At 46.4% G+C, this 22,471-nt stretch overlaps 1 protein-coding gene across 2 annotated transcripts in view; it reads left to right on the top strand.

Annotated features, from left to right (window-relative positions):
• The first annotated feature begins 3,014 nt into the window (after nucleotides 1–3,014).
• Nucleotides 3,015–22,471, top strand: part of LOC149345257 (PAT complex subunit CCDC47) — a 41,581-nt gene continuing 22,124 nt past the window's right edge. Inside the window, exons 1-7 of one of the 2 annotated variants that reach the window (XM_089546527.1) lie at nucleotides 3,015–3,193; nucleotides 6,204–6,403; nucleotides 11,067–11,177; nucleotides 13,844–14,018; nucleotides 14,664–14,881; nucleotides 17,520–17,621; nucleotides 18,473–18,580. In XM_089546527.1, the coding sequence (XP_089402653.1) occupies nucleotides 6,215–6,403; nucleotides 11,067–11,177; nucleotides 13,844–14,018; nucleotides 14,664–14,881; nucleotides 17,520–17,621; nucleotides 18,473–18,580 (903 nt within the window). In that variant the 5' untranslated portion in view covers nucleotides 3,015–3,193; nucleotides 6,204–6,214. The other variant, XM_089546526.1, reaches the window with a different exon arrangement.

The following is a 22,471-nucleotide window of genomic DNA, read 5'->3' as shown; positions in this document are numbered from 1 at the left end:
AGACGCACCTGGGTCAGCCCAATAAAAAGTTTGCTTTTAGATGAACATTTCGCTGTCTTCTTCACTGCATGCCTGGACTGCCGTCACCACTACGTCGCATCTGGTGGGGGTGCTAGAAGCTCTCTGGACCTTTAACGCTCCTAAAGATGGAGGGCAACGCTGCATCATCACCACTGGTTCTTCAGCACACACGCGTGCATCTGCATTCAGTGGTCTAACCCAGGAAGACTTGGTTGGAGCAGTTTGAGCGGGTGGCGGCATTCAATTAACGGATGGGATAACCAAGCAAAACTACGGTAGGTCTTTTTCGTCCTGAATGGCCTAGCTAAACCTGCATGGTACGAGAATCAATTGGCTTCCGTGAAAACATGGAAGGAATTCAGTAAAGAACTCGCGAAAGCATTCACAAGCATCGTCCGCAAAGAAAAAGTCGAATTACTGCTCGGGACGCGACTGCCAAATGAGACCGGCCTTGCGTCGGTCTCTGCCAAATGAGCCTGCCGTCTAAATTCGGACGCGCAGACCCTGAGAAGGTGCGCTTCTTGATGCGGGGTATTAGAGAGGAATTTTTCGGCGAACTGGTACGACCGAACACCATCATAGCCTCTCCATGCGGACACCTCAACGACCGCCAATCCCAGTCAAAAAAAAAACCATCAATTGGAACCATGCAATTGGACATTCCAGTTGGAACTAAATGGACATTCCCATTGCTTCCAATTGGATTTCCCATTTGGAACAAATTGGTTCCAGTTGTTTTTTAGCCCCCGACCAATTGGAACCAACTGGACTAGCCCATTGGACCCATTAGGCCAGGCAGTTATTTGACTCAGAAAATATTCACAAAATATGTTACGTTCATTGAGAAAGGTAGCTAAATGTTTGAATAATATGCATGACAGGCTACGATCGAGACATCATCCACGAGATCGACCGCGGAGGACTCTACTCATAGTTCTTTCCTTCCTCCATGGCTCTACGACTGCTGCCTGCCTCCATCATATGTCACGTGGTGGTGACGGGAGTCCAGGCCGTGAGGAAGACAGCGAAATGTTCTTCTAAAAGAAAACTGCGCGCTGTGTATGCATCAAAAACGTCACGCGCTGCATCATTCGTCAGTCGTTTCTCTCGCGCTGTGAGACGGAAAATTGTTTTGCGCGCTTTTTGAATTTAGGCGAAGGTGCATAAAGGTGGCTATGCTATGGAGTTCAATTAAAAGCAAATTTGGAAGGTAAATGACGTCCAAAACCGGTAAGCACCACCTGTCAGCGATATGAAACGGACGAGACATCGGCTGCACAATTTAAATCGAAACTGAAAATGCAGCTCTTTGAAGCTTGGACGAGTGTCAGGATTTTTGCCATCGTTCGCCTTCTCTTTGCTACGCGAAAATTTGGTTTTAAGCGTTAACTGCTTGTCCAGTAAAAAAAAAACCATTGGAACCAATTGGATTTCCAATGGGTCCCAATTGGTTCCAATTGGACGAGTACAGTTTCCAATTGGATGGTCCATGTGGACTATCCAATTGGACCTTTTGGGTTTCCAATTGGTTCCAATTGGACTGGTGTTCCAATTGGATGGTCCAAATGGACTATCCAATTGGACCATTTGGATTTCCAATTGGTGAGCCCAATTGGTCTTACCCATTGCATCCAATTGGTCCGCCGAACTGCACCCAATTTATCCAATGAATGTTTGCATGTTTCACGAAAAAGGTATAACTAATATGGCTTTTACAATAAGAGCTATCAGCAGCTAAACCTACTAAATTGTACTCATCACCTACACCACCACTGGAGCTGAAATTAAATTAAATATATGCGCTCAGTAGGCAAGCGCCACCGGCCCCAGCATGAGAGCATAATAAATTGGGTATATAAGTTGGAGCAGAAGTTTGTCTCTGGATGTACATATTGAGCTAATGTATGCTACTAGTGCCTGAATGTGCAGTGTTGCTTGTGTGTGATGCATGTGTGTCTGTTGGCTTTGATTTCTATAAAAGCATGTTAATTTCAATTCCGTAGAAAAATGTTGATTGGCACTAGGCAGAGTGTCTCCCCGCATTCCTCGTAAATCAGTTTTCCTTTTGCACATTAATTACAATGTGTTAAGTTGTAGAAATATTCATCCAAGATCCTAGAGCATATTATTCAAACATTTAGCTACTTCTCTCAATGAGCGTAACATATTTTGTGAATATTTTCTGGGTCAAAGAACTGCCTGGCCTAATGGGTCCAATTGGCTAGTCCAGTTGGATCCAATTGGTCGGGGGCTAAAAACACAACTGGAACCAATTGGTTCCAATTGGGATATCCAATTGGAAGCAATGGGAATGTCCATTTAGTTCCAACTGGAATGTCCAATTGGTTCCAATGGGTTTTTTTGACTGGGTGGCTGGTGGTTCGATCTGGAAGTATCTTCCATCTTTCGTTGTTTGGCCTTTGCTAACAACATGCCGCCACATGTGTTTCAGTTTCGTATCCTGGGCTCGTTTGTCTGACGTGCATTGGGTTCGGCGGCCTTCTAGAATAAAGTTGAAGCATAAGCGCCTGTGCCGTCGAGTTTTGTGTTCCGTCCATGTGTCTAAGCGATTTGAACAATATGACGTACGTAATCCGATCGTCGTCGTCGACGCTTAGAAGAGCAGAACGAGACAAGAGTATTATGTACGCACCCTTTTACCGCACTTTCTCCAAACGGCGCTCACATTTCTCGCGTTAGATGTTACACGTTCGAGAGCAAAACAAAAAAATTCGAACGAAAAAAAAAATGCTAAATCTTTTGCCACCCACGTTGGTACAAGTAGTCGAACTACTGGTGATTCTACTCGCGCACGCCTCATATCATGCCAGTGATAGTTCTAGAAAAAGCCTTCAAGCAGAACACTGTAAACGCCAACGTTCCAGCCACCTGTGGCACCACATCACGCGGGAAGTACTACTATAGTGCCTAGAATATACTAGTATATTCTAGGCACTATAGTACTACTAGGGTCCCTGACAATGCCCTGACCCTAGTACTACATACGCACACGCGTTTTGGCTCTGAGTAGTGATGTCCCCGGCCCCGTTTGATATAAATTTTTATCATTATGCTGCCTACTAGCACGTTCTAGTTTGATGGCGTTTAATTTGTTTTAACATAAAATCGACACACAGGCCACGAAGTGGTCTTTCCTCTGGCAACACTGGCGGTAAGTGCGCTTCGCTGCTTTGCAGCATGAGCATATGATCACGATATGATCTTGGTATGAGTGGTAGTGGCAGTGCGTTTGGTACCGTAGTAATCGTGGTGTGATAGCAGTGTCTGTAGTGGCTTTTGTATGCGCACATGTAGTACCAGCTGTCGAATGTGGTAACCAGTGTTCCTTGCTGTTACCGAACCACTTCGGTCACGGTCGGGTCGGAGGAAGTCGGCGCCGTTCCTTCGAGGTGAGCACACTGCCTTGCGTCGGGGATGAACAGCCACCGTGCTCGCCCGACCTATGGTTGAGCCGGCCCTCAGATCTGAGCCGTGGTCTGCTACCTTGGTAGATTTTGAAAGCGCTGGCCCTTCCTTTGCCTGTGCTTGCGAAATTCTTTATCGTCTAACCCAGCAAACGACCTTGTTAATCCTAATCATGTTAGCTGTGGCGTGAAAGTAGCTGGAGGAAAGTCTCGATTTCTAGCGCTCTATTGTTATTTCTAGCTAGTGTAGGCGGGTCTGTGCAGTCCTTGGCGAAAGCAGAAGAAACGTTACCCTTGGCACGTGAACATTGTGCATACTGTGTCCGTAAGTATGAAAGCTGGCGAGATCAAATTCAGCGAAGCACACGGAAGGCAGTGGAAGAAGCAGTCTGAAAGCTCAACTGCAGGACAACGACTCTGCAAGCGTAATGAGCCCACAAAAGGCCTAGCAGAATTTCAGGAGGTGTAGGGCCTAGCAAATTGTGAAATCTGTGAGGTGCAAACCTTGTCGCAGCGCTCTTGTGTCCGGCGCTGTGCGGAGCAAAGAAAGCTAAATTTTAAAACGAAAAAATCCAGTCACACAAGACGAGGGACAAGAGGAGTGTACACGCCACAACGACTGGACTATCAACTGAAGTTTATTAGTACATAGTCCCAGCAAGGCCAGCTGAGCATGCGCAACATCATCATCACAAATCACTGAGCATAAGAGACAAGAAATCTCATCTATCGTGATCGACCTAAAAAGGCAAATTTTTTTTCGAGTAAGCGCACCGAGGTTGTGCTAATACAATCATGGCCTGGCAAACCGATATGATATGCTTCCAAGATTTCCCGCTCCTGTTTTCCCTTGCCTCTGCCAAGAATCGTGACATCGCTGAACAAGGGATAGCAGCCACATTCATTGCAATGGTGAGGCAAGTTTTCACCGCCATCGGACCTCAGGCAGGAGTGGTGCTCATGCAATCGGTCATTAATACACCGACCAGTTTGGCCGATGTATCCTCTCTCGCATGTGAGGGGGTACTTGTACACCACCTGTGCGACACACGCCGTGAACCGGTTCTCGTGCTGCGTTGTGCAAACATGGTTCCTTTCCCTGCTTCGAGAAATGCGCGCGCACAGTCCCGACGGCTTGCAAAGAGCAGAAAACATCATACTCACTCCCTGCTTGGCCGCAACATTTTTGATGTTATGGCTCACTTTATGCACGTACGGCATGACCTCGAATTTCTTGCGTTCAGTTGCCCCAACGTCAGCCCGCTTCTTGCGTCCTTTCTGAAGGTTCTGAAGCAGCGATTCAGCCGCTGCCTTCAAAAGGGTTCTAGGGAACCCTGCGGCTTCCAAACCTTTGCATTGATTGTCAAGGCAGCTTTTGATAGTGTGGTGACAGCTTTTTTCCAGTGCACTGCAGAAACAATTCATCACAATCCCTGTCTTTACAATCTTAGAGTGCACAGAACCGAAAGGTAACAAAGCTTTCTTGCTTCTAGGCAAAAACATCCAGCATAAATGGCCATCGTCAAGGAATGTTAGTTGCAGTTCTAGGAACCTGATAGAATGGTTGCTAGGGAGTTCATGAGTGAAACTGAGTGTGCGCGAAGAAGCCTTAAAAGCAGTCAAAACATCATCTACCGCTGCAGGCAGAGTGCCATTAGGCGCAGCAGTAGACGATGTTTTGACTGCTTTTAAAGCCTCTTCGCGTCTGCGTGATGTTGGAAATGATGGAAGTGTTGCTGATAGTTTGTTAACCAGACCGTGACACCCTTTTGTGATGCTTATGCGTGGTTCCAAGTTGATGTTGACTTGTTACAATGCTTGTGCGTGGTTCCAAGTTGATGTTGACTTGTTACAACAGAATAGAAATGTGGGCAAGTTGGAAACTGTTGGCAAGCTTTTTTGTTGGTGTAGACAGTCCTCTGTCTTTGTAAGGTTTGTGCCCATTGTGGCTCAATACAGTTACAAATGTTGTCAGCGCCCTCACTCAAGTAACCGCTCTGGCAAGGGGATGACACTTGGCGAGAGGGTGCGGGGCAGGGCCTCAAAATATAGGACTTTATCCAGTGATTAAACCTCTCTTGTGGCTCTGTAACTCCTGCTGAATAGCCAGGATGTTTTTCTGTTAAAACCAGCTTTGAAAAAATGAATTTAGCAGATCTTTTTCAAATTGAGCCCCTGACAAGATGTTTAGTTGTGTTCTTCTGTGTCAGTGCAAGGGAGAGTCATCATCATCAGCCTGACTATGCCCACTGCAGGGCAAAGGCCTCTCCCATGTCCCTCCAATTAACCCTGTCCTTTGCCAGTTGCGGCCGCCGTATTCCCACAAATTTCTTAATCTCATCCACCCACCTAACTTTTTGCCGCCCCCTGCTACACTTGCCTTCTCTTGGAATCCACTCCGTTACCCTTAAAGACCAGCGGTTATCCTGCCTTCGCATTATGTGCCCTGCCCAAGCCCATTTCTTCCTCTTGATTTCGACTAGAATATCATTAACGCGCGTTTGATCACTCACCTACTCCGCCCTCTTCTGATCTCTTTAATGTTACACCTAACATTTTTCTTTCCGTAGCTGGCTGCGTTGTCCTTAACTTAAGCTGAACCCTCTTTGTTAGCCACCACCTTTCTGCCCCCCATAGGTGAGTACTGGATAGCTACAGCTGTTGTAGACTTTTCTCTTGAGGGATATTGGTGAACTGCCATTCCTGATCTGACAGAACCTGCCCTATGTGCTCCACCCCATTCCTGTTCCCTTTCAGGAGCTGTGAGCATGCGACCAGTGGCTGGGTTGGTGCTGCTGCTCGCCCTGGTGGCGAGTGCCTCTGCGGGCCGTGCCGCAGAGGAAGACAATGAGTTTGCCGAGTTTGAGGAGTTTGATGAGGAGGAGCCCCCGGCACCAGCGTCCCAGCGGCCAGAGGCAGCCCCGCCCGCAGACGACGAAGAAGAGGCACGAGTGGAGGTGCGCAGCATGGCAAAGAGAGGCTGGCTAACGCACACACCAGCTGCCCGAAAATAGGTTTTTTTGTAGCTCAAGAGAGGGTATAGTAATATCAGTGTTGGCATACGTCAGAAAACAGGTTGAAGTTGAAGTTGAAAGTTCATTTAAGGAATTCAAACAAAGTTACAAGCGTATACAGCAAGAGGTCCCACGGTACAAGACCGCAGGCGGGAGCTCCAATGAAAATAAATTCCAATAAGCAACAAAATAGGAAATACTCAACACATTTATTAGTGATGCAGAGAATAAATAGATAGATACATAGTGTAATATGAGTTACTGAAATATTTAAATAAAAACAATGTGATACAGGCAAATGTACAATTAAACACTCACAGATGGTGCGATGCATAGGATCAATAACAAAAAAATATCATACATTCAGAACGAGAAGCTTTCATTTGACCTTGAACAATGAAAGCGTATTAGTTTGTTTGATGTCTAAGTTCAAAGAGTTCCAAAATGATATGTATGAAAAATGAAGGCATTGTTTCCTGTAGTCAGTTCTGACCTTAGGTAGTAAAAAGTTATTACACAGCGCAAAACGTGGGACAATGTTGCTCATGATCGTGCCGGGAGAAAATATGCTTAGGAGGAGATGATGATGAAGAATCTTAAAGAATAGTATACCAGTGTTGTAAAAAGAAAGGGCCGAGATAGGTAGAACGTTTCAACTCATGAACAAAATGCGTGGGGGGTGACATTCGAGGGGTATAGGCCTGCTTTTGCAGTTTTATTAAAGGCCAGAGATGAATATGATAGGCATTACCCGAACATGAGATACCGTAGTTTAAGTGGCTGTGTATGATTGCGTAGTTGAATCGTGTAATTCTAATAGTTAACTTTTTAATTATTAGAGGTAGGCACATATTGCAACTAGGTTTTTGTAGCTGGCCGTTAGTAGCAGCCATGTCAGTTTCTATAATTTCAAGACCACGATTATCTTTGCCGCCGCGGTTAAACAAATTTGGGCCATTAATCATTCATTTTGAAAAGTGCGCACCTGCGGGGAGTGCACAGCAATGTCCACCTGCAGCGCCACATCACGCTCCCACCCGTGCTGCAGGGCTCACTGCTCCTTGCGTGTCTTTCCTTTCCTGGCTCTGTCGCTGTAGTTGCGCTGTTTGAGAACGCTCCTCTTTACATCAAAAAACCTATTAAAGATTCGTGGCAGGCTTCTCTGAAATACCTGGTGTATGTTCACTTGTTAGCTCATGCATTAACCAGCCTTGTATATCTTCCATCAGGTTTAGGGTTGATGTCACTGATCGTTAACATGTAGCTCTCACTTTTCAAAAGAGTCCCTGTCTCACAGCACATAGCTTTACAAAGAACATCTTTGATCATTCAAACTTTCCTCATGTAATATCTTCTACGGATTGGTTGAATGTAACTGTGACAATGTATGTAGAAGCAACGATTGTATTGCAGTTTTTCATACCTCACATGTCCTATAACTTCTCTTTATGTCACAGTCACCGTTCGGCTGTTGCAACCGAAACTGAATGTGTACGAGAAAGAAATTATTTAGCTGTTGCTGGACGGTACCACATGGTAATCCGTGTATAATAATGCCATACGCCTTATTACAGGGAAGAAAGCACGCACCCAAAAGTTAGGTGTCTGTACTCCTTTAAAAGCCTACGAAAGAAGGAAAATTTAACAGGAAAACTGAAAGAAAACCATTTAATACTCATCTACATCACTATTATAAAAATTATTTTCATACCTTGAGAATAAATGTCTGAAAAAGTTACTATGAAAGTGAAATCCTTGGCCCTGGCTCTAAACCCGGTAAGCAGTGGCAGCTTATTAAAACTGCAACTCATCCCTGTCATCCACAAGCCCTCTGGAGATGGCCTTGTTTCTTTTCCTCCTGCCTACCCAGACTGCCTGCTCATTCTTCCTCATGACCCCAAGGCCCCTGCCGAGGTGTCATAAACTTGTTTTTGTAGAAAGGTTATGGGGAGGCCCACTTCTGCCTCTCTCTTCCTACTGATTCCATTCTTCATGGAGGTGATGCTGTTGCGCTTGTCTCTTCACATAAGTCTTTAGATATGTTGACATCCCAGCTTTAACGATCTTGAAACCAGCCAGAAGACGCAACACAGGGGAAAAGAAGAACGCAAGACAAGGCTGGACTGGCAACGGAAGTTTTAATGAAGAGACGAGGCAAAAGAAAACTCTCACAAAGTTTTGTGGACACATAACCCAAAATAATGAGAGGGTGGATAACAAAATGGCAATCAACGTTGTGCAAGTACGCCATCTAAAAAAGCAAATTCCTTCCGGTGAAAGTTGAGAGACTGCTTTGCCGCACACGTGTCCTTAGCCTTAGCGGTGTAGTGTGCTGTCTCCCTACACACCAGTTCAGTACACCACTGAAGTGTCAGAGAGATTGGGCGTGTCAGGCGTGGTTGGCAGTGCCAGATTCCCCATTCAGACCGCAGTAGTTCCTTCCACAGGGCAGTGGAATGTGGTAGATCACATTCTTCATGACCTGGATTGTAAGGGTTTTTTTTCCAGCCCCCTTTTAGTGGCAGCACAAAGTCCTCCAACGTTGGTGCGAAAACATTGAACTTAGTCTGGGAAGCTAAGGTGTAGCAGCCACCTTTCGACTTCCCTTGCCTAAACGGCGAGATGGACATTTGGAAACCCAGCTGCCACAAGCTTAGAAACCCTTCTCAACACAGGGATGGCATGACTTCCGTAGAGCTGACGTAATGCAACCCGCTTTGATTGATTACAAGGACCACTTGGTTTGATCAGGGTACCTCCACTCCAGTCGAGGACCGAAAATTTTGCACCCCTGATTTTCGGGCATGCTTGATTATCAGACTTCTTCACGGCACTACGACACTTGGCCCATAGAGCCAGTGTGTAAGAGCGGCTGAAATTTCGGATGCGCTGCAATGGACTGCTAGATTTTTCAGACCTCGGTTGCATTTGCCGTCAATGCCGAAGCCGCCATATAATGTGTACAGTGGAACCTATTAATTCAAGCTGCATAGGAGATCGAAAACTTGATAAATCAGCAAAACAAAATTCAAGCTAGAAGGGGAGCCTCGTAAAAGGTGGGGCTGATATTTTCCATGAGTCGGCACATTGTGCCCGCGTGGTTTCGAACTTGTGCCATTCTTGGACTTTGTCTGGCGCACAAACTTGAACAGTAATCACGGTCTCTAGAATCAATCTATGCTGCACCTTTCGTACCAAATACAGGAAGAGGTAGCGGCGAAGCACATACAGAGACTGCGAGCATGAAAGAAAATTTCTAAGCGAGGTGAGCGTACCTGCTGCAAAATCCACTGCAACCTTGATTTTTCTATTGGAAAGCTGTCAACAACTGGCATTTTGATGACAGGAAAGAGACATCTCATTATACGCTAGACACTGCAAGGTGCATATCACTGATTTTGGCTCTAGATGTTAGGCATGATTACGGAGGCAAACTCTGATGGAGCACTCTTATCGGTCGTTTGTCAGTTCTCGTCGATTCGCCGCCTTACCGTTCCTTTGTACTGCTGGTACAGTGCAGTTCCCATACGGCCTCTAGACTTCCCCAACCCTGTGTTCGACCTGCAGAAGGTAGTACGGCCATCGTACGCAGAACTTGTGAAAATGCTGTCGCTGCCCGTCTGTGTATGCAACGCATGGCAAGATTTAATCATGAGAATGTGTACATAACTTCTGACACCTTTCTCGGGCAGATTAGAATTAAGTTAGTGATTTTTTTGGTGGAATTTGATTTTTGGAAAATTCCGTTGACCGAAAAGTTGGTCGTCGACTGTACTCTCAACTTAACATCCTCCGTATTTCAGACCTCATAAAATTCAGTCTTGGCGTATTTGCTTATACTGTTTTAAATAACCATAGCCACCACGGTGGCTCAGTGGTTATGGAGCTCGGCTGCTGACCCGATAGACGCAGGTTCAATACCGGCCGCAGCAGTCGAATTCCGATGAAGGCGAAATTCTAGAGGCCCGTGTACTGTGCAATGTGAGTGGAAGTTGAAGAATTCCAGGTGGTCAAAATTTCTGGAGCCCTTTACTACGGCGTCCCTCATAACCTGAGTTGCTTTGGGAGTTTAAACTGCCTAAACTTAATTAAACTAAACTAAATAACCACAACCTTCTTTAGTACATACTCGTTCAAGGACTGAGTAACCTTAACCCTATGAGATTTGCATCAAGAATCATTTTTGCACTAGCAAAAGTTTGAACTAACTGTTGAATTCAGACAGTTTGGTTCTCCTTAATCAGATTATGGAATTCTTTACCTTAGAGTAGTGTGAAAACCATGTCATCTGTGTCCTCATAAATTTGGCTCATTCTTTTTGAATTTTGATACTGTTTTAATGATCACTATATGTTTTTGCTCTGTCTTTGGAATCTTGAGTAGTTGGTGTACTTATTGCTTGAATGTAACTCCACTGCACTTGTATTGCTGAGTAACATTTTTGTATTAATATGTAAGCTTCTTCATTTGTCTCTTGCATATAAGGGGTGGTGTGCAACTCTGGAATCTCTCATTCTGCCTCCCTGTGTGGGTGTTCTGAATGAGCTTTGAACTAGGTGCACTGAAGTGTGCTCAGTCGTGTGCCCCCCCTCTTTGTGGTGGACAGGAGGAAGAGGAGTTTGACCACTTCCAGGATGAGGAGGAATTCGAGGGCCTGGACCAGGAGCGGCCACCCAGTCGCCCCCAGGGGGACAAGCCACACCTGACCATCGCCAAGGTGGGGGGGGGGCCCTCTTTCTCCTCCTCCTCCTCTGACCGCGTTCCACTCACAGGGTGGCAGCAGGCAGCACTGCAGGAGGAGTGCATATCCACTCCACCATATTCGTTCTTCCCAAAGACTCGGGGAGTGTTCGAACGAAAACAGAGAGCAGTATAACAACAAAGGGGTAGCACTGAAAAGCATTGTAGCAGAATGGAAAGTTGGGTACGCATTGGTATACGTTCAACGCGAAAGGGACGGAAGACAAAGATGAAGGAAACCACACGGATGAGCGCTGACTCACAACTATTTTTATTCAGAAGAAAAAAACAGACATTTATAATTAAAAAAAGTCACATGGCCTGACGTCGCCCGTGCCCATGCCTAGAGTACAACAGTCTAAGAACTACATCATGAGTCAATAATGAAAGCCTTACAACTCGATTTCAGAACACCGTGACTAACCGGAAAAACACAAGACAGCTCGAAACAAAAACAAAAAACACTAAAAAACAAAACAAAAATCACGTGCTGTCAAGAAACGAGACCTCTTTTATCTACCATCAATAAGGAAGCCTGACTGATGCATTCATCCCGTCGTTTCCAAATATGATATGCATATCATAATGCACACAGATGTGTATTTCTCTTCTGATTCCAAATATGTACTCATAATTGAGCTTGTGGTCTTAGATCTTACAAAGTCTAGAATGTAATTAGGTAATTTCTTACGCAGCTTTAATTAACTTTCTCAGTGCATTTTGTTGCTTTTATTTACATGAATTGATAGCCAGAGTTCCCATACCTGGTGGCATTCTTCATTTTTCTCTAAAGGCATGTCATCGTGATATACTGTGTCGAGAGTAACAGGTCGCAGTATTTGACGCTGCAACTCGTTAAGCTAATTGTAAATTGCTATTTATATGTGGTCTAAACAAAAAAAAAAGTAAGAATGTCACTGGATATGGGAATTCACTGGCTATCAATTCAAGTAATTAAAAGTAACAAAATGCAATCAGGAAGTTCATTAAAGTTCCATAAGAAATTACCAAATTACACTCTTGAATTTAAGATAACTTTTGATCCAAGACCACCAGCTCAATTACGACTATATTTTTGGAATCATAGGAGAAAAATGCATTTGTGTGCAAAATTTCATGAGATTCTAGCCACAAAAAAAAGGTCAGTTTTAAGGTCCTCGTTCCCCCCGTAAAAGCATGTGCAGATTGTCAGACGAGATAGTAGTAGTAGTAGAAGACCTTTATTCGGCCAAAATTTACAGGCCGAGCATGTCAACCGCCTGGGCGACCAGAAGTCGCTGTTCTTCCTCCCCTTCAGCGCCAAGCCAGTCGAGCCAGATGGTGATGGATAGAGAAGGTGGGGGGTAGGAACCTGACTGCTGAGCAGCTGAGCAATAGAAGAGGCAATGGGCCAGGTCCGCATTGATACAGGGGCAGTTGGGACAGGAAGGGTCCGATCGATAGCGATAGAGGAAGAGGCGAGACGGGGTGATGACTGCATTCATCTGGATATGCCGAAGAAGGCAAGCCTCCGGCACCGTGAGTGATGAATGAGGGGGAGGGTAAAGGCGTTTGTCAAGGCGGAGCTCGAGGTAGACCTCTTTTATGGTGCGGCGAAGGGTGAGTCTCCCACTGTCCTCCGAGGGCTTGGGCCAGGGGATCAACGATGCCGGAAAAGTGTGTCGCGAACGAGCTGATTGCCGTCAATCCCGGAATGCCCAGGGACCCAGCGGAGGAAAACGATGAAAGGCTGCAATGCGGAGACATTGTCAAAGGGCTTTATGAAGGTCTTATATTGCTCACAAAAAAAAAAAAAAAAAAAAAACATTTTCCACCACATTACTGACTTTAGGAGAGATGGGATAGCCAGGTCACCACATTCATTACTTTCCTCATTTATTCGCTGCCTTACTTTCTGGGCCTTCTTTGGGATTAGCTGTGCGTAGCCCTTTACGCCAAGTGGTCATTGCCGGCCTCAAAAAAGAAACTGCCCCATGCATTAACCAGGTGAAGCAACAAATGACACGAAAGTGTCTGTTTGGCCAATGTGGCCACCACAGCATTCATCCTGGATATTTTGAGGATCTACTCCCAAACAAAACTGTGGAATACGCATTTGAGTTTTCTTTCTTCCCATGGGGACAGCATGTGGCAAGAGGTGGTGGTTGTAAAGGTGCAACTTTCTCAGTGCGCGACTGTGTTTGTGTCATGGCGAAAGTAAAGAGTCCACGCATATTTTTATTTCCGTCGGCCTGATTTGCAGCTATGTAGTCTCTGACCAGACCTGTTTATTCATGGAAACCTAGAAGAAACAAAAGTGAAAGCAAAGTCGCCACGCAACTGCCTGAAAGGCACTCCATGCGTTGGTCGACTCCTCCCACTGTATGCGGGGAATTAAAAAAAAGGGGGGGGTGGGAGCTGGACGTTAATCCGATTTAATTAGGGAAATCGGCAGAGGGCAATAAACCGGAAGTTTATAAGAATGCTTAGAATGTGTAGATCGAGTTCCCGCGGAAAAAGACTAGTTAAGGTTCCTCTTCAGTGCACCTTTAAGACGAGCAACGTTGCTGTAGCTTAGCTCACACTCGTGTGGAGGGAAGCTTGCAGGACGGCTGCGCAAGAAATTGGCCGTTGATGAATGACCATGACCTGGTTGTTGTGCAGGTTCCGCTGCACCTGCGCAGCAACTGGGAGAGCTTCTACCTGGAGCTGCTGATGCTGGCGGGGCTGGCCGTCTACTTTGGCAACTTTGTGGCCGGCCGCAACAAGAACCACCGGCTGGCCACTGCCTGGTTCCACAGCCACCGCCAGCTGCTGCTCGACAACTTCGCCCTCGTCGGTCAGTCATCATCATCATCATCAGCCTGACTATGCCCACTGCAGGGCAAAGGCCTCTCCCATGTCTCTCCAATTATACCTGTCCTTCGTCAGTTGCAGCCACCATGTCCCCGCAAACTTCTTAATCTCATCTGCCCACCTAACTTTCTGCCGCCCCCTGGTACGTCTGCCTTCTCTTGGAATCCACTCCATTACCCTTAAGGACCAGCGTTTACCTTGCCTTCGCATTACATGCCCTGCCCAAGCCCACTTCTTCCTCTTGATTTCGACTAGGGTGCCATTAACGCGCGTTTGTTCCCTCACCAACTCTGCCCGCTTCCGGGCTCTTAACATTACACCTATCATTTTTCTTTCCATAGCTCGCTGCGTTGTCCTTAACTCAAGCTGAACCCTTTTCGTTAGCCTCCACGTTTCTGCCCCATAGGTGAGTACTGGTAAGATACAGCTGTTGTAGACTTTTCTCTTGAGGGATGCTATTGGTAAACTGCCATTCATGATCTGCCCTTAAGACTACAATGCGAGAGCGTTGGAGACTCCTGCTCTTTTATGGTTTGCACCACTGCCCTGGTGTCATGTCTTGCCCCATGAGCTCATGTTTTGTTGCTGGCATGGCGGGCACCCCTGATGTATAGTCCTGTGTGTGCAGGGGACGATGGCCGCAAGGAGCTGCCCGAGGAAGAGGAGGCCCCCCCCTCGGGGGACAGTGGTGGGGGCAGCCTGGTCAAGGACTCGGAGAGCGTCTACACCCTGTGGTGCAGCGGCCGTCTCTGTGTCGAGGGCATGCTGGTGGAGCTGCGGCTGCTCAAGCGCCAGGACCTGCTCAGCCTGCTCGCCCACATGGTGCGGCCTCTGCCCGACCAGCTGGTGAGCACTTTGACTGTGGTGGGACAGGACTCTTTGTTCTGGCAGGCCTGTGCCTTGTAAAGTACGATTGTAATGCAAAGGTCAACTTTCATGGCGCAGAACGCAGTTAAAAAAGCACACGAATGTAGCGAGTGTGAGACAAGAAAAAATTAGGCGGGGTTTGGCTCTGGCTAAGCCTGGTCAGTTGCGTTAGCTCCGGCGCTTTTCGAGTCGTGCAGCGTGTTCTGCTGTCTCTTGAGCGCATTGTCTCTTTCTAGCTTGGTCCTGTTGCCGTTACTTCTCTTTAGCGCTCTCCGAAACAACAAGATTCCACCGAGGTGAAGCACGCATATACCCCCGCAAAGCACCACCTCCTCATCGTCTACTTTGACGGAGAGCGCGCATCTGGCGGTAGCGAGCGACTACGCGCGCGGCGCCGACGACGCCACCTGGCGGAGCTCAGCTGAAACGGTTGCTAGGCAACGGCTGTTCAAGGCCATTCATGCCTACTGGCCACGAGCTACGCGACGAGGCAAAAACCTGGCGTAGTGTTCCTAACGCAACAGAAAAGAAGAAAACTGGATTTCCTTTGCCTCATCGTGGTTTCAAGGCAAAGCCACCTTCAACCCGCTTCTTGACATCTGATGCCCTGTTGTCGCTCTGATGTTTTGCTCGCACGTTTTTCAAGAGAACACCACCAAAGATGATATAAAGATAAGCGTCATTGTTGCTTCTGCTTTAGAGGGCTGGTTGTAAAAATCAAATTTTCCCAGTCACTGGGCCACATGGTGAGCAATGCCGATATAACCATTCTTGGCATGAGCGATCATCATACTCACGGAACGCATTGAAAATTGCACCGCAACATGCGGGTTCGATACAGTTGAGCCTTGCTACAACGAAACTGACAGGGCGCTCGACAGATTTCTTTGAAGCGAAATTTCATTGAGGCGAAAACAGCCCAAAAACACCCCAACAGCCCACTGTCAGGTTGGGCAACGTAGTCCCAAAACATCATTTATTTCCAAAGAAGTCGGTCAGCTTCTTCTGCTTCTTTTTTCGCCGTGAGTGCCGTGGCACGACTTTCGTCATCGTGAGCACCAATAAATCTGTGGAGTACATCAAATGGTTCCATCACTTTTAGTGCAAGTGGTGGTGCTAAATCCTCTGCGTTGCTATGGTGAACGCCTTCAGTTGTGGCTTCATCACTCAGCTCCTCTTGAGCTGGCACTTCACTGTCAACAGTGATGTAATCGTCGATGTCAACAGTGGCCGGAGTCCTGCAGGGCTGCCCATGCTGCATTGGCCTCTGTGGAGGGTGAAGCCATTGCACTGCAGCGCTGCCAGTTGAGCATCGGAGTGAGCGTCAAGCAAATGCACTGCTGCTGTTACCAGACTGCTGATTGGTTGCCGCAACCAATCCTTTGCCAACGGATTGGTTGCGGCTCTGGCTTGGAAGAAAACGGCAGCTTGCACCCGTGCCTTGTCGCAAGGCAGCCAGCCCGATTGTCATCACCACCAAGCAATGGCAGTCTTCACTTGCATTTGAATGAGTGGATCAATTGGTTCCAGTGAAAATTTTGTGAAGCAAAGCAGCGTGGACCTACGGAAGTACACAGATGGGCGGCGATATGCTTGTTTTATTGTAAGGTAGATTTTTAAACCCAGCTTTGCTTAGCAAAAATTTCTTTGAAGCGGAAACGTGCCCCAAAAATGGTTCGTTGTGATGAGAAATTTGTTCCATCACTTTTATGGCGAGCTGACGGGGAATTGAAAATATTTCATCGAAGTGACATTCATTGTAGCGGGGTTCGACTGTGTCCCGGAAAAGTGCGTCAGGTACCCATAGCGCCAAGCTTTCTGTGCACCCAAAACAGATAACTACCGTTAATGTGTGATGTCTGCACATTGAACTGTAATAAAATGAAATGTTAGCTTTTATGCCTGGCATGTTCTGCTATACTTGGTAGGAAGACAGCGCAGAAACGACAACGATTCTGGGCAGGAGTTATTCCACAAAAGCAAGACTTTTGCTTGAAGCTTTCCATATCAACAAGAAGGCGGACCACTGCATTAGCAATCCAACTATAATCCTGTACTCAGTGGAGTGTGGTTTTTTGGAAGAATTTTTATAACAATCTTGGTAACAGATTTTACTTCCTTGCCTGGTCGTATGTAATGCGCGGTTCTTTCCTTTTCATTTTTCTTTTTCCTTTTTGCAATCTGCCTCTGACAATAGCTACATTTGCAGCTGAAGAGGTGACTAAACCTTTCTTATCTGTTAGTCTAAGTCAGCTGGCGCTGCAAAGTGTGACATGTGATGTGACTGGCTGGTTATATAAATGTGACTCGATGACGGAATAAATCAGTTGATAGTAGCATTCTTTTGTGTCTTGTCCTCCCCTGTGGTTGTCGTGTTTTGCGCTGTCTTCCTACCAAGTATGCATAACCAACTAGCCCAGCACCATGTTTTATTGATGTTCTTCTATGGTGATGTGTTTCCCGCTGCTCTGATCCGTGATGGGCTCGGAGCATCCACTGGTTGACCTGTATGAAAGTTCTTTTTTTTTTGCCCCATTGTCTCGGCATAGCGGTAGAGATGTCCCATCCCAGTGGTGTTGGGGAGAGAGTAAGGAGTGTCTGTCTCTGTGCTGCCCAGGTGATTCGGGTGACCATGAGCCCCCAGTCCATGGATGGCTTTGTCATGTGCCTGGCCACCAAGAAGACGGCGGCCCGCCTCCACAAGACCATGGCCGACCTGGTGAGAGGGCACTCTGTGTGAAGGACCACAGACGAGTGGCTCATCTGCTGGCCAGGTCTTGAGCAGCCAGTGCAGTGTGGCCATTGGTAGTGTTTGCGTAGCACTGCTGGAGCATGTGCGTTACTTGGCTTTGCAATGCAGGGTAGGCCTTGAAGTGGCTTTTTGCGACGTAATGCTAAACTTTTCCCTTTAAAGACTAAAGAACTGCTGCATAATACAAACGTTAGAAGCATACTTAAGTATGCTTGCACAGTCTGGGATCCGAAATCCCTTCTTGACATTCAAAAGCTAGAAAGAGTTCAGAATTTGGCCGTTCGTTTTGTTTTCAATAACTATGGGCGATATTTTAGTGTAACGAGCCCGAAAAAAGCTTTGGGTTGGGACGCAGTTCAAAAATGTAGGAAAGTTCTGCGTTTAAAATTATTTCATAATATATTTCATTCAAGAACTGGAGTAGACAGAACAAAATATATAGTCAACCCTGATTACCTGTCTTTACAGAGAGATCATTCACTTAAAGTTAAAGAATACAGATGCCGGACTGACCTCTTTAAAGAGTCTTTTTTCCCCAAAACGATTTCGGAATGGAACAAGCTGTCTGAGGAAGTAGTGTCCATATTATCAAATGATTCATTTTCTTCCATGCTGTGGCATTTTTTATCTTTAATAATTCCGTGTTCTTTCTATCTCAATGTTATCTTTTTTTTTTTGTAACCACCTGCATGCGGTGGCCTTTGTATACTTTTTCTTTTACAACCCCCCTCCCCACTGTAATGCCAGACAGTGGCGCTGTGGGTTGATGGTAAATAAATAAATAAATGAAAAAGTGAGCCGAGTGTGTTGCCTTGCAGAGCACCTACTGCCCGGAGAAGAAGCGGCCAGACAAGTACGGCCTGCCTGCCAACTTCACAGTCCTCTCTGAGATGGGCGAGGTGGCCAACGCCATGCTGGACGCCAAGGTACGCTGTGTGCAGTCTGCGCTCCTCTGAGCTCGATGCACTGGGTTCGGATGCTGCACACCGAGCGCGACTCTTTGCTGGGCTGCCCCCTGGGTTTTCTAGCGTGACGTAAAAACGTTCACAAGTGAGACAGACGGTACCGGACACGTTTGTCAGACATTCGCTCGCTGTCCCTGACTTCGCACCCACACTTGCATTCCGAAATACTTTGATTTGAGCTAGTTGGTTGTAGCATGACATGTTTACGCAAAAAGCGTACTGGCGTTAAAGAGACGGGGAAAAGCAGAACAGAAAAAACAACAGATACAAGGGGTGATTTAACAAAGGCACACGTGCCAGAAGGACCAAAGCAATGATTGTAACGCTGACAAAGATCCACTAAGAAAACTAATCTCTTCATCTGACAGCGACACAGATGGCTTGCTTATGCAGATATGCCCCTTCTGCTTGATGTAATATGCTTCTATTATTTCACGCTGTAATCTAACTTTAGACCTTGCAATGAATTTAGTGTTTTCAAAACCGGGGCGGCATTTGCAAAATGGCTATGGCAGCCACATGGCCACTCACTGCAAAAGCTGCAAATGCCGTCCCGGTCAGCTGTGCCGACACCAGAGATTCAGTCTGGTAGTCTCTGGTGCCTGTAGAGCATGTCAGAATGAAGTGCTCAGTGTCAAAGACACAGTTACCACTCCACAAAACAGTGTGAATTTTTGCTCAAGCAAGCAATGACAACACATTTATTTTTTTTTATTTTTTTTTTATTTATTTGAAAATACTGCAGCCCCATTCAAGGCGCTATAGCAGGAGTGGGTACAAAAATGTGGAACAATTCCACGCATACAAGAGTACATTACAAGCATTACAAATATAAACGCTAAAAAACAACATACAATGCTACGACTCAATTGCCGACGCAAAATCAGAGATTGATAGTGCACGAATGTTGCCATCCAAAGAATTCCAACACTCCACAGTGCGCGGAAAAAAACTGTATTTGAAAACGTTAGTGCGGGCAAACGAAGGTTGGATATTAAGATCGTGATGGCTCCTGGTTGCAGATGGTTTTGAAAACGAGATATGCTTACCCTCTGAAAGGCAATTAGCAGAATGGACTATGGAGTGAAGAAGTTTTAAGGACTCAGTTTTTCGGCGGGATGCAAGCGGGCTTATGTTTAGGGAAGACATCGCAGATGAAGGTGAAAAATGAAAGTCGTAGCGGCGAAAAATAAATCTTACAGCTTTACGTTGCACAGATTCTATTTGATCGATTTCACATTGCTTGTATGGATTCCAGACATTAGAAGCGTATTCAAGAATGGGGCGAATTAGAGTTTTGTACATGAGCAATTTTGCTTCTTTAGGAGCATCCCAAACTGTGCGCCACAAGTAACCTACCTTTTTAAGAGCTTTAGCTGTGATGTAATCGATGTGTTTTGACCATTGCATATTGTGAGAAAAAACCACGCCAAGATATTTATATTCATGAACCCTTTGCAGTGATGCATAGTCGTAATTAGAAGGTGATAGGCGGTTGGTGAAAGACATGACAACTGTTTTGCTGAAATTGATGTTCATCTGCCACGTATTGCACCAGTCACGGAACATACCAAAAGACTCATTCAGAAGGAGGTGATCATTAACAGAGTTGATAGTGCGGTACAGTACGCAATCATCGGCGTATAGACGGATCTTGGAGGTTATACTGTCAGGTAAATCATTAATATAGAGCAAAAATAGCAAAGGGCCAAGGACAGAGCCTTGGGGAACACCTGAGGTAACATCGGCTGAGGAAGAATCGACGGAATTGAAGCGAACAGACTGGGAGCGGTGTGAGAGGAAATCGGCAATCCAATCAGCGAGTTGAGAGTTATTGAGAATTACTTTTAGTTTGCATAACAATTTAGAGTGAAGGACCGTGTCGAAAGCTTTTGAGAAATCGATGAATATAGCATCGATTTGGTTACCGGCGTCTATGCTGAGAAGAATGTCATGTGCAAATTCGGTTAACTGAGTCACTGTACTAAACCCCTTACGAAACCCGTGTTGAGCTCTGGACAGAAGATTATTTGCTTCAAGAAATTCCATAATGTGTTTATAAATACAGTAGAACCCTGTTCATACGTTTTTCACCGGACCGGGAAAAAAAAACGTAACAGCCGGGAAAACGCAACAGTGAGGAAAGCACCGAAAATTAATGAAAACAGTGCAGCTTTGACCTGAAACAATTAATTCCCGCAAATTGACCCTAGGACTTTAAAAAATCGAGAATGGTGGATTGCAGTTTCTTTCGCTCGCTGGAAAGAACAACGCGTTTCTCAATAGCAAAGGCCGCATTGCTGTCAGCGTCGCTTTGCGGTGCGGCCACACCGCACGCACGCAGCAGTGCTGTGCAGTTCACGCGCTCACTGCAGTCCACGCTGAAGCGACGTTGTGCACAGCGTCAAGCACTGAAATGTTCGTAGGCTGCTCGCCGCGCTGCTCCGCGTAAGCCGCCCTGGCTGCCTGTCGACTGCGTTTAGTACGTCCAGGTTTTCCTCAAGGGAAAGCCCCTTCCGCTTACTCAACCCTATCACGCCATCAAAGCACAATGAAGATGTTGTTGCGACTGAGAGAAGGATGAAAAGGAAATTGCACGGGCCCTGCCGACTGGCTCCAGCCGAGCCACCACCGCTGTCACTTGCAGATAGAGGAGAGTTAAAAGATAAAAAGAAAGAGTGAAAGAAAAGACGCGCTGATAAGCAACCGCAGCCGCGCGCCTCCTCCTCACCACCTCCCACGATAAAGATCGCGGCATTCGGCGTGCACCATTGTGCACCATCGCTGTCACTTGCAGATAGAGGAGAGTTAAAAGATAAAAAGAAAGAGTGAAAGAAAAGACGCGCTGATAAGCGACCGCAGCCGCGCGCCTCCTCCTCACCACCTCCCACGATAAAGATCCGGGGCGTTCGGCGTGCGAGGCAGATAGCCATCTAGTGGCGGCCTCTCCAACTCGTGTGCGGCTTCTTGCAGCCAGTTCCGTAGCCAAGCCTGGCCAAGACTCGTCAAAAATCAAAGTGCCGGTTGGCGCGCATTGCATGGGCGGGTTCGGGGAGCCCGGTTGCGACCTATCATGCGGGATCGTTTCCTCGGCTACGACGTAACAGCGGGGTTCCCAATACATTGGATCCTATGGAAGCTATGCCGGGACCCGAAGAAAACGACGTAACAGCCGGGAAAACGCAGCAGTGAGGAACGTAACAGCGGGGTTCTACTGTAATGTGCTCTAGGATCTTACATGAATGTGCAGTTAAAGAGATCGGCCTATAGTTAGAAAGCAGTTGTTTGTTGCCGGATTTATAGAGAGGGAGTACATTGGCGAGTTTCCATGAGGAAGGGACAATGCCAGTAGAAAGAGATTTTTGAAATATAATTGAGAGATATCGAGATGACCAGAGGGAATAACGTGCTAGGAAGGTGTTTGGGATACAGTCCAGTCCAGCGCATTTTTTTGTGTCAAGGCACAAGATAAGATTTAAAATCCCCGGAGTGCTAACCATGATATCTGAGATGGAATGATCATGATTAGGAAGACTGAAAGGTGGAATCATGTTATTATCACATGCAAAGACGGAATGAAAGTAGGCATTAAATGCATCAGATATTTGAACAGGGTCAGTCACAATTTCTTCATTAATAACAAATGAGGTGGAGGAAGTGTTCGAGGGTAGAACAGAGCGCCAAAATTTACGAGGGTTATCTCTTAGCAGCCCTTGGAGCTCAACGCGGAAATAGAAATCTTTAGCAGAGTGCATTTTAATTCGAAGTTCATTTTTTGCAGCTTGAAATCGAGCAACAACATCAGGGTTATTGTTATGTGCCGTGCGTCTCAGCCGGGCCACACGACGTGAC

Source organism: Amblyomma mixtum, chromosome 5 (genome assembly GCF_055824585.1).
Source record: "Amblyomma mixtum isolate Tamu chromosome 5, ASM5582458v1, whole genome shotgun sequence".
In the NCBI taxonomy this organism is placed as follows: domain Eukaryota; kingdom Metazoa; phylum Arthropoda; class Arachnida; order Ixodida; family Ixodidae; genus Amblyomma; species Amblyomma mixtum.
Note: the sequence above shows the minus strand (reverse complement) of the source record. Positions and strands in the feature narration are given on the sequence as shown.